At 31.9% G+C, this 13,628-nt stretch overlaps 1 protein-coding gene across 11 annotated transcripts in view; it reads left to right on the top strand.

Annotated features, from left to right (window-relative positions):
• Nucleotides 1-13,628, top strand: part of DGKB (diacylglycerol kinase beta) — a 945,456-nt gene that overhangs the window by 625,095 nt on the left and 306,733 nt on the right. For all 11 annotated transcript variants that reach the window (XM_045052433.1, XM_023250408.2, XM_023250411.2 and 8 more), the window contains one exon: nucleotides 2,581-2,645. In XM_045052433.1, the coding sequence (XP_044908368.1) occupies nucleotides 2,581-2,645 (65 nt within the window). The remainder of the gene's footprint in view (nucleotides 1-2,580; nucleotides 2,646-13,628) is intronic.

The raw sequence follows: 13,628 nt of genomic DNA, 5'->3' as shown, positions 1-13,628 counted from the left end.
AAAATAATCTAAAAAATCTTCACCAAAATATTATAATGGAGTATGAGTATCCTCTTTTAAAGATAAGAAAGCTGTGACTTAACAATAAATAAGTCATTTGCTCAAAGTTACAAGTCTTGGAAGTAAAAGTCTGTCTGAATTTACAGTTTGTTCATTCTAGAATGGAGTAATGTTGATATAATTTATGTTTCTCAAGAGTGGAGTACATAGAGACAGAAACAGCAAAATTTATATAAAACAACCGACACTATTATAGCTTTTTCTTATTTGGTCTCCTTTTACAGAGTCTTCGGTGTCTCTGAAATATGGCTGCTGGATAAGTTTACAGTGTTTGGCAGTTCTCTTTTAAGTCTCTTGGGGTTACGCCAAAGGGACAGTGTCCCATGGGAATTCAGTCTGAATTATCATCCAAATGAACACCTGCCGTCATTGTTTCTTATCAGTCCTGTAGTTAGCAAATGCCAACTCCCATGAAAGCCATTCAACACATGGAAAAGGCATCCCAGTGTTCCTCACCAGTTTTAATTTATCCCTGCTTTTACTACATGATCCATTGCCCCAGTATCTTGGAGATAGAGCTAACATTAAGTTTGTCCTTGGCTATTTGGTGATCTATATGCTTAGGAGTTTACCCAGTCATAGTCCAGTCTAATTAAATGGTCTTCTTTCGATACTCTTTCTCCTTTCTTCTCCTTTCCCCTTTTCTGTACTTTCCTCTTGCCCTCTCTCTGACCTGTTTATGTTGCTTTGGAAAGGAAGAGATTTGTTATTGCAAAAATAATATGCTTGTAAAGCAAATTATACTACACAATCTATTTTTAAAAGTCTTGGTTCTCTACGTTAGCAGGAACAAATAATTCACGCAGAAGCAAATTCAATGATAGTCTCCCTATGGATAACCAATATTGATCATCCATTCTTAGTACTTGAATCATATTTCTTTTCTTTTTGTTCAGCTGGTCTGCTGGATGTATGCATTTAATTATAAAGTATTACAAATTGATTTTGAACCAGATTAGGGATAAAGTCAAAATAAATGATTTAAAAAAATTAATGATCATGTCATATAATATACACTTAATAGCCTTGCTACATTTTTATCTATAATTTCATACCACGTAACACAACATTCTAAGATGTATTTATGACTTATTAGTAAGAATTTAAAAAAAAAGAAGAAACTCTCTGACTGTATTTGAGAGCTATTAAACCAATAAAAGTGAACCATCTTGACATCACTACTTCTTAGCAAACCAGGAAGTTGACCATGTATGTATAACAAAGACATCCTAGAATACCAAATCACAGAGGGTTTTGGGGTAACTTTTTAATAAGTGTTTCTATATATCTTTGTGTCCTTTTCTCTTGCAGATTAATTTAATTAGTTAATGATTTTTAGAGGATAAAATGTACAGAAAAACTAACAGTGCTATTACAGCTTTATCTTGTAGGGAAAAGCTACTGGGCCTGCCATCTGCAGCGGGCTTTGGTCCCTCTCTTGTTGTGCCTCATGCTTTGTTATGCATGAGTAAGCACATTAGCCTTTTCATTTCATTCATTAGACTTTTAATCCTTGATTAGTGTTTTCAAGATTCTCTCAAATACACAACTTCTTTATTTCCTTTGTGTATGCTTTTTTTTTTTATCTGCACTATGAAACAAAATTAAGTTAATCACAACAGTAGACCCATTTCTTTTGAGATGACTGGTAAATATATTAGTTTCTCATTGGAGTGATTAATCATGTGTAGATGAAGAATGGGGAAATATCTTCTTGCTTGGAATAACAGGGGCAACTGTTTAAAGTCAGCAAGAACAGTCTGTTTGAAAAGCTTGAATCACAATATTCTACCAATCTCACATGCTCAGTGTGATTCTGTCTCATAGAAACTCTGAATGGATTTCCTAAAAGAAAGAAACATCCATTCGGGTTCAGAACTGACATGTTTGGGGTCTCAGAGCTTAGTTATAATTACACCAATTCTCCAAAAATAATTTTCTCTCTTCGGTGCTTTCTTTTCTCCATTAAGCAAGATATGTGAGAAGGTTGCTTGTGACTGAACAGTTAATAGTTACACATGCAAGACACTCTTAGCAAACTTTGAAGTCATGTATTATACTCATTTACCTTTATTAAATACGCACTTTCACACTATCTTTTTACTCATAATTAATCTCAAAGGACTAGAAATTACTATCGCTCCACTTAGGCCATCCTTCCAGCTATGCATTACCATATTTTCAACTACTTTTTAACATTTATGTTCATTTACACTATTTTAAACATACTTCGATCATGAGGCCAAAACCAGTTATTAAAGGAGATACATAAATTAAATAGAAATCAGTTTCCAGAAGTCAATATAACAAGTAACCGACGGTGAAATGATGGCATTAATCACACTTGTACTGATTTTTTGTAGGTTACTCATTTTTGCCTAATTTCAGAGTGTCTTCTTGGCAATATTGTTAAGAAAAAGTAATTTAAAAATATTACTCATTAACTTTTCTTTTTTGATCTTTGCACAAAATAGTAGGATCATAAACTGTCTCATTTTTCTTTTCTGTTTCTCTACCTAGGATGCTTCCATTGCACACAGATTTCACATCATGAGAGAAAAACACCCAGAAAAATTCAACAGTAGGTAAGATAACATATGATAAAATTATAATTACGGTTACTGTTGATGAATTATGTCATGAAAAGGATCAGTCTGTGCTCTAAAACATTTTACGTATAATCGCTGAATAAGATTGGGTATGTATGTGTGAGTATTGAGACACAAGTGTAAATGAATTTAATTTTTCTTCTTTGGTTTTAATGAGACTATAATGAGGAATGCAGTGGTCATCTGTAGTCCATTCTCATGTGTTAAAAAGAATTTCAAGTATAAGGTAAAACTAATATTTTATTAAGATATACTGGAAGTCTTTATATGGCTAAAAATATGAGGGTGATTACACCAAGTCCCAAAGAGAAAACATGGGACTGTGATTTGATAATGCTGAGTAACTCTGTATTACAAAGGTATCACGGAAGGCCTCTCATCTTTCTACTGTTCATCCAGTATTGGCCTCAAGTAAATGGAAAATAAACCAGAGAAATAATCAATGCTAACATAAACTACTTTAAAAGATACATTCTTCAAGGAGAAGATCCTTGACAATGAGAATTTGTTTTGCTAATATAGTAATACATATTTCTTTTTCAAATGTAGATATTGACTTTTTTCTGATATTCAGGGAAATAGAGAAAGCTTTGGTTTTGTATCTTCCCCACTTGTAGATGGAAATAGGGCTGTCTCCAACCCTTTCCCCAGGAAAAATGGGATGGAAGTGAATCATCTTTGCTTCAATTACATACATTTCTACTTTGATCATTTCACAACGTTACAAAATCATAACCAGCATTTCTGTGCATATATTTAAGTATATATTCAATATTAATATTAATATTCAAAGCCCAAGGATCTGTGGTCTCCATATTTGGATAGTTAACAACCCTGGAAATCATAAAATCATGATATTATGGTTTGCCTTTTCTCTTATAATTCAGCTAGGTACAATTTTTGTTTAAGGAAAGTGGAAGAAATGTATGTATGGATATGTACATGTGCCCATAGTGTCTTTGGAGGGATTCACAAAAATCTCTTAATTCTGGTTCTTTCTGGAAAAGGGAACTAAACGGTTGGGATGAAAACTAAATTTTTATTATATACTTTTTTTGTGTGAATCTTGTGACATGTGTATTATAAAATTTAGTAGAAATCTAATTAAACGTTGCACCTATAAATTTTCTTTGTATGTAGAATAGCCATTTTCATTTTATAAAATTTAATTTTATTTTATAAAATATATGCAAATAAATTGATGTAACAATGAAATTATATTCACTTTATAGCAATTTTAACACATGGTAATCTACCTTGAATGTCCTGGACATGAATATACTTGTTAATGTACATAAAACCATATTATAAAATCTAGCTTGTGCTTACTCAAATACCATTCTGTGTAGCAGTCATGTGTTGATATTCATGTATTGAAATATATTTCAAGCATAAAAATAAATGCTATTTGAGAATGAGGCATGCAGTGACCCCATTCAGGAGTTTCACAATTTAAAAACCCAGTAAAGACTGTAAGAAATACATGGAAAAAAAAAGTTTGATGATGTTTAAGGCATTTTTGTCCCAAAGTTATTCAGCAGAGAGAAAGAGAATGATAGGGGAGAGGGGGAAGAAAGGAGAATTAAAAGTATAGAGAAAGTGTATCAATATATTTATGTAATACTCAAATTGACATACTACATATAAGAATGCCAATATATATGATCCTCTCTCAAGTGCCAGAGGTTAATGAATTCTGTTCTCCGGAATAATTTTAATTCTTCTTAATAAGACTTCTATTATTCACATATATCTACTTAATTTTTTATTATCAATTGCAGTGTTAATTTATGACATTCCTCACTGCCCAATATGTGGTTAGATACTATTTACAGCAATGTGTTTGTATAGCCCAATGTATTTGTAAAGTGTAAAAATACATTTGGAAGGCTAATAACATAGAAAACACCTTCTAGATTGACACAGGTCACATGTTTCTACTGTGAGTTCAAAGAATGTCAGGTATATAGTAGATACTCAGTGTATAATCACCTACTATTTTTTTTTTAAGTTAAGAGCTCTAACATTGCATATATTACCAAGTCAGGCACATACATTTCAATCTATATTTTTTACAGATTGTCTTCACTCAGAATTACAAGCTTTTAGATAATTTGCTAACTATAATTTAACTTATTCAGAATATGAAAATTTTCTAATAAATTTTTATGAGGAAGACATGCCACATATTGTGCATAAACAATTTCATACTTATAAGGACAGATTTCCAGATTTCAACTTTGAGATACATTCAGCCATAGCACTCGTTGGTATTTTCAGGAATTTGCAAATGGATTTTTTTAAATACTCATAATAATGGTGTTTCAGATCAGATCTCTTGTCACAATCAATCATATGCCATTAATATTATCCTCTAGCGTGCTCACCTTGAAATTCATTTATATTTTAAAGAACTTGATGTTTCTAACATTATCTTAAGGAAATTAATTACCAAAATATATAGTTCTCTCTATGCTTCTTCTGACAGAAATTGAAAGAACTGGGAAAGATAATGATTTTTCCGGTGCTTAAGAGAGTGCTGGTTGAGAGGTTTATATCATATTCTTTTCCAAATTTTTGTATAAATCTAAGTTAACTATTAAAAGGAATTGTTGTTTAACTTTCTAAACTCAAGACATTCTTCATACTTAATATATATATTTTTTATTATTTTAGACTCAAATAATCCTTAAAGTATTGAGGAAACTATTATTTAAAACCATTATTGTACAATATTATTATTTAAAATATTGACTTGACTATTATTATTAATAATCACATTCGTGTTCTTAGAATTCACATACATTACTAATTCTCCTGATTTTATTGAGAATAGAGCATGATATTACTTCTTGGCCTTTTGACTTAGATCAAGTGTAGAACAGAACAATATAAGTTCTTACTTTAAAAAATGATACTAATAATTGTACACTTATAGTATTTAAAATATGCATCCATTAAAGTGATAATTATGAAGGGCTGTAATAATTTTGAAAAAAAAAAAACAAAACTCTTTAATTCCATGAATAAAATCTTGCAACATTGACAAAGACTTACAAGTAATATGTGAAATGGAACCTACTATAAAAAAAATTGGTCATCTTACAAAGATTTATTAATACTGTAGTTATAGCTTGTTACAGCTTGTTTCAAAAAACTAATTTTTTTTAACATCACTTGATACCATTTGCTAGCAAACCCTGATAGCCAGCGATACTCCACAAAGATACTAATTCAGTAAGTCTACAAGTAAGTCCTTATTTAAAAGAATCTGGTCTCTAATGCACTGAATGAGACACAGATTGTTTTCTTAGCCTCCTGTTCAGAGGAATATACTTCATTCTTGTTCTGCATTCCGCTTTTTATGAAGAAATCTACAACTAGAAAACTGAAATTGGTGTATGAATTTAAAGCCGTTTAACTCGTCTGTGTAGTGATAGCGGATACGTCAGAGGGTCTTACTGGCTAAGAAAGGAAGAAACAAAAGTAACAAGTTGGAACACCACACTTATACTTTATCACTATATTAATAAACCCTAATATAAAAAAGAAGTTATTTTTTTTTCAACGTTTATTTATTTTTGGGACAGAGAGAGACAGAGCATGAACGGGGGAGGGGCAGAGAGAGAGGGAGACACAGAATCGGAAACAGGCTCCAGGCTCTGAGCCATCAGCCCAGAGCCCGACACGGGGCTCGAACTCACGGACCCCAAGATCATGACCTGGCTGAAGTCGGACGCTTAACCGACTGCGCCACCCAGGCACCCCTAAAAAAGGAGTTCTGTACTCCAAATTACCCAAGAAATTAATAGCATACAGGAACATAGAAATTTGCGTGTGACTTTAAAATCACACTGGTTCTGTGGAATGATGCTTAATTTTTTTTTTTGTTTGGTTTTTCCTCTAAAGTAGGCTTGGTGAGATCCTGGAATAAGACTCTTTCTGGGACTTTAGTATCTATACAGAGCATGGAACATAATGCTCACTTAGTAGATACTTGCTAAATCTCTTTACTAAATTATTTATTAATGAGCGCTGTATTTGTCTTTTAAATACCTACCTAACTTTTATAGTTTACCCTTTTTATAGTGTCAAAAATGTAGTAGATAAAACAGAACTGAAATATGCCTAGAATGAGTCTTCATTCTAAACAACTATTCTTTCAGATTTTAATAATGCCTTTACTTTTTTTTTGTACAGTATTCATGTACTTAATCTCCAAAGCCCCCAACAATGTTAAAAAACAAGCAAAAATTCTTCAGTTATAATCTCTGACCATTGTGGATGTCTTGCTAATGAATAATACAAGCTTACTTATACATTTGTTTAGCACTTGTTATCAACTTTATAGGTCAGCAATATGTAATTATCAACCAGTTATTAATATTTACCTGGTGATGGTGAACTGAAGACTTAAGTATTAAAAATTTGTTTTTATGTCTCTTTTTCTTTGTCTCTAATTTTGTAAGTTGCAAATCATTTGATATAAAGCTAAAGACAAAATCAATTTTGTATAAAGTATAACAGGAGGCGTTAATTTGCTGAAGCAAATATTTTTATTGGTCAAAACTGTTCATGAAATATTTTTATTGATCTTGAAGTACCAATTTTATACCTGTATTTTTTTTTATTTTAAACTGTGCATGTGTATATCTATTCTGAATTTGGAAATTATATTTTCCATATATTCCATACAATACTGTATGGGAGATAGTACAATTTCCAAGTTAAAGAAATAAAACCTATTAATCTTTTTTTTTTTTAAACTTTCCACCTTGGTGTTGTAGCAGATAGACAAGAATAATTATATAAAATTATCAATTGTTATCTAGACAGAAAAGATCCAGCTGAAGTTCTAGAATAAAATGTAGAGTTAAGAATAAAGTAATATTTCAATAATGATGACACAATGCTGAATCATAACTAGATTTTTCTATTTATCACTTAAATAACATTGAGAAGGTTTTTCTCTAAATTCAGTAAAATAAATTTTTAAAGCTTCAAAATCAGTGCTTAAATTGTGTTTAATAACATGATTATATATTAATATATCTAATTTTATTCATATACTGTAAATGTTTTTAATGTATGTTTAATAAAAGCCAATTAACACTATTTTTCAATAAACTTCATGATATAGCCTCTTACATATATATCTTACATATATTTTTAAGGCACTTAACCTATTTTTATTTTTATAAAATCTAGATATATTCAAAAATTACACATTTTAGTGACTGTAATAAGTTAAAATCATTGTGGATAAACTGAGATTTTGGTTTTTTTGTTTTGCTTTTTTTTTTAAATTTATTTTTTTAATTTACATCGAAGTTAGCATGTAGTGCAACAATGATTTCAGGAGTAGCTTCCTTAATGACCCTTACCCATTTGATCATCCCCCCTCTCACAACCCCTCCAGTAACCCTCTGTTCTCCATATTTAAGAGTCTCTTAGGTTTTGTCCCCCTCCCTGTTTTTATATTATTTTTGCTTTCCTTCCCTTATTTCATGTGTTTTGTATCTTAAAGTCCTCATATGAGTGAAGTCATATGATATTGGTCTTTCTCTGACTAATTTCGTTTAGCATAATACCCTCTAGTTCCATCCATGTAGTTGGAAATGGAAAGATTTCATTCTTTCTCATTGCCAAGTAATATTCCATTGTACATATATACCACATCTTTATCCATTCATCCATCGATGGACATTTGGGCTCTTTCCATGCTTTGGCTATTGTTGATAATGCTGCTAAAACATTGGAGTGCATGTGCCCCTTTGAAACAGCATACCTGTATCCCTTGGAAAAATACCTAGTGGTGCAATTGCTGGGTTGTAGGGTAGTTCTATTTTTAATTTTTGAGGAACCTCCATACTGTTTTCCAGGGTGGCTGTACCAGTTTGCATTCCCACCAGCAGTGCAAAAGAGATCCTTCTTCTCCACATCCTCGCCAACATCTATTGTTGCCTGAGTTGTTAATGTTAGCCATTTTGACAGGTGTAAGGTGGTATCTCATGGTGGTTTGGATGTCTGTATGTCTTCTTTGGAGAAGTGTCTATTCATGTCTTTTGCCCATTTCTTCACTGGGTTATGTTTTCTCGGTGTTGAGTTTGATACTAACCCTTTATCTGGTATTTCGTTTGCAAATATCTTCTCCCATTCTGTCAGTTTCCTTTTAGTTTTGCTGATTATTTCCTTCTCTGTGCAGAAGCTTTTTATTTTGATGAGGTCTCAATAGTTCATTTTTGCTTTTGTTTCCCTTGCCTCTGGGGACATGTTGAGTAAGAAGTTGCTGCGGCCAAGGAAAAGAGATTTTTGCCTGCTTCCTCCTTGAGGATTTTGATGGCTTCCTGTCTTCCATTTAGGTCTTTCATCCATTTTGAATTTATTTTTGTGTATGGTGTAAGAAAGTGGTCCAGGTTCATTTTTCTGCAACTTACATGTATTTCTGAGTCAGTTACAACACAGCAAGTAAAATAAAGAAGACATTCCTTTTGTTTTCTCTGAAGCTTTTTAGTATATATATTTGTAGGAATTCAGCTTTTCTTGCACTTTGAAATTATGAAATTAAAATTTTTTATATGACTTATTTATATAAATTTATTTACATAAGTATTTGTATCTAATTTATTTATATTTTATATAAATTCTATTTATTATGTATTCTTAAAATATGTAGAATAATTTATTTTTATACTATTGACACATTCACAAACCATTGAAAACAATGAAAGTGAAGACAGAATGGAGTCTGCATGGCATTGTCTTTAAGGCATTTGACCTCAATTTTGCAACCACCATTATTGTATAGTGAAACCTTTTTATCTATTTAAGAACGTACATACGTACCTTTTAATGTAAACTTCCATATTATGTAAGTGGTACCATCTTTTATAAACTAGGGAAAGTGTGCTACTGATATTAAAAGTTAAACATTTTGATTTTTAGTATTTTGAATAAAATCCATATTCATTAGAAATGGCACTTGTTGGGGCACCTGGGTGGCTCAGTCGGTTAAGCCGCCGACTTCAGCTCAGGTCACGATCTCGCGGTCCGTGAGTTTGGGCCCCACGTCGGGCTCTGGGCTGATGGCTCAGAGCCTGGAGCCTGCTTCCGATTCTGTGTCTCCCTCTCTCTCTGCCCCTCCCCCGTTCATGCTCTGTCTCTCTCTGTCTCAAAAATAAATAAATGTTAAAAAAAATTTTTAAAAAATTAAAAAAAAAGAAATGGCACTTGTTGGGACAAGCACTGGGTATCTTATGTAAGTGATGAATTACTGAGTTCTACTTCTGAAAACAATATTACAGTATATGATAACTAACTTGAATTTAAATAAATACATTTAAAAATAATAAAACAAAGGAATGTTAGCACTTTATAGGGATTTTTTTGGATAAAAATATATGTTAATGAGAATTTCATATCCTATAGCATTTGTTATGTCTTCACTTTCTGTGTACATAATCAATTTTGTTATTTTTTAAAAACAGAAACATACTCCTTTTTCATTTTCACTTAGAATGACTCTTCAATTATATCTTTTAAATAACATTTCTTGACATTTTTTGTGTCAGAACTATTGTTAAATCAGTTTTCCGAGGTGCCTACGTGGCTCAGTCAGTTGAGTGTCCTACTCTTGGTTTCGGTTCATGTCATGATCTCATGGTTTGTGGGTTTGAGCCCTGTGGCAGGCTCTGTGCAGACAGTGCAGAGCCCCCTTGGGATCCTCTCTCTCTCCCTCTTTCTCTGCCCCACCCTTGCTTGTGTTCTCTCCCTTTCAAAATAAATATATAAACTTATGATCTGTGTATAAGCCATATAGTGCTTAGATGAATATGTGGATTGATAATATATAGATGTATATGCATGTATACATACATGGTGTATGATTTATATATATATGTGTGTACATACATATATTTTCTGAGTTTCACTTTTTCTTATATTTATGCAAATTTTTCATAATTATGTGTATTCTTACTGTACATGTATTTATAATATAAGGCTTTTAAAATAATTTACCAGTAGCTATGGTATTATATTCATATATTTTCATTTGTGTGTTGAAGTACATTTAAATACTTCATCTGAGGAGGTAAAAACGTGAATGGGTAAATTAGTCACAGTTGTGTTCACACTGATGTAAAGGATTCGATTCACCTGAATCTTCCTGCATCTTTTCTAGATATCATTAAACCAGAAAACTCACTTTTGTGTCCAAGCTGTTCAAAATCATGTGTATAAGATATTCTTTGGAATGGAAGGAGAACTGGAGGATAAACAAGGAAGAGATACAGTAGCTTCTTCCTTTCTTTTGCCTCTCACTGATTTCTTAGTTCTCTCCAAAGTTCTTATTTCTGCTTTTTTTCTATTCTTTATTTTGCACTGCCATGGAGTAACAAAAGGAACAATGAAGGTCTTGAAGTTTGGATAACGTAGCTCCTGTTATTGATTTGGTTGATTATTTATTCTGCAGACACTTACTAAAGGAGCCCCTGTTATATGATGGACATCCATCTAGACAACTGAATCTTTCAAATCTCTAAGGCAAGTGAAGAAAATGAATTTGAATACATAGAAACCTTAGATAATGATAGGTTCTGCAGAAAAATGTAAACAGGAAGAAAAGTTTTCATGGTAGTAATACAGAAGGAAGGATATTTTCTGGGGCTCCCAAGTTAAGGTGACCATTGAGCTTTAAAGGATGTATATTGAAGTAGGGGCTGCTTGTATGTTCTCAGATTCAATTGAAGAAGAAACATTTATTTCTAGTTTCTGTTTGCAAGGTACTTATATTTTATTAGTATAACTTCCATGCAAATATTTTCAAAATTTTCTTCATTGATTTTGCCTTTCTTTTCCTAGGATTTGTGTTTGTGCTTTACATGAATTTGCATGTGTTTTATGCAGAAGTTTTACACACACACACACACACACACACACACACACACACACACACACAATCATTTCCTAGAGTTCCAAATTAAGAAACAAGATTTGTGAAGTTACAGTGGTTAATTCAGAGATGTCTACAAGATCACAACTGAAAAATCTAAGATACAGAGGTTTTTTTAATAGGAAAGAGTACTAAACAGTAACAAAGGAGATTAGGAACAATATTTCTATTCATTATTACAGATTCTGTGCCTACATGGAAACTTTTGGGAAATATTTATGAAATTAAAACACTTAAAATTATTTGTTTGTTACAAGCTGACAGCATATACATACACACACACGCATATATATATATATATATATATAATTGCATGTTTTATTTTTTATATTTCTATATAGAATAAATATAGATGTAGGATATGTATGTATATATAATATATGTAGAGTTAATAATACACACAAACATATGTATACATTTCAATTAGTTCACAGTAAATGAATGATCAGTTTTTAGGCAAAAACCAAAGATAGGCTTAGCCAGTAGTTAAAGCTACTGTTTCTGGGAACCCTATCCCTAGTTTATGAACTGCTTTTGTGTTAAAAACACTAAAGATCCCATTTCCTTTGTATTCAGATTAGTCTACTGAATCCTTTATATAGATCCCTACTCCTTTGTTCAGATTAGTCTAACTGTAACAAGAACCAGTTGTGCTCTCGGGACTAAGGGATGCGCTAAACTAATTAGACAGTGGACAGCCGACTTTGGGGAATGAGCCTTTGACATTGATCAATGTCAATGACAGATTTTTTTGTTTGTTTGTTTGATATTCTTAGATATTCTATAGACTAACATTTGGAATTGAATATCATTTAATTATTATATTCTTTAGTATATAGTACATGCCATGTAAATTAGTTCATCTGATATGAACTTTTAATATCTAAAAGTGTTTTATGGTTCTTATAGAATAACATCTGTTGATTTGGAGTAGAAATCATCCCTGGGAACAATTTTGAGAACCTTATTATGTCACCTTTTTATAGGCCATATTAAGTAGAAAGTAAGTCTATCTTAAACTCTTTCAAAAGAGGTTAATCACCTCATTATAAGGTAATTTTACCCAGAATAATCCTATGGCATGGCTAATTGGAACTAATTTGGTGATCTCCATTGTCTCTTGCTCTACCTGAGTGAGCATTAGTTACTAATTCCTTTCCTTTTGGAATACATGTTCTTCAACAGAGAGGTTCAGCATTATATTCTGGCCGAACATAATAATCCTAATATATTAGCTTCAAATAACTGATAGAATTTTTTTTAAAGAGTTCCCTGATTCATATTTTTCTTTGAAGAGAAAAATAATATTCTCACTTAAGCAACACTGTTAAGTTTCTATTTTCTGTTTTACATTTCTACATGACTGGTGTTTTCACAAAGTAGAGAATCTTAAGCAACCCTTCTATACATTGATATACCCTAGTCCTAAAATATGAAGAGATTATTTCCCTAATGGGTAAAATTTCTGAAAAAAAATTAGATAGAAAGTAGAGGTAAAAAATCTTGATTTATTATGACTTTTAATTCTAATTTCTCTGAAGTTTCTTCCTTCCCATTTCTACTTCTCTCTCTCTCACACACACACACACACACACACACACACACACACACACACACAAAACAGAAATGCTATATAACTTTATTACATTTATTTGGTAAATACTTATAAGGGGCAAAAATAGGCTGAGATTTGCCTGTTACTGTTGTTTCGTAACAAACTGCCACCATATAACTAGTGTTGAGTTTCCTTTTCCCATTAATATTATTCTGTATTGTCACTGCCCTCACTAATGGTTTCCGAAGGCCATTCATTGTCTCCCTTTACCTTCTAGGTTCTGTTCATCTTTCAGTTCCAAAGCAAATGTCACATGTTTTCTGTTTTTGTTGTGGCAACACTCCACTTCCTCAGGTCAGAATCTCTTCTGTTTATCGTGGCTACATAACAAACCACTTGAAAGCTAGGCAGTATAAAACAACCATTTTATTACCTGCATAGCTTCTGTAGC

This window comes from Felis catus, chromosome A2 (genome assembly GCF_018350175.1).
Source record: "Felis catus isolate Fca126 chromosome A2, F.catus_Fca126_mat1.0, whole genome shotgun sequence".
NCBI lineage: Eukaryota > Metazoa > Chordata > Mammalia > Carnivora > Felidae > Felis > Felis catus.
This window is presented reverse-complemented; position numbering and strand designations above follow the sequence as displayed.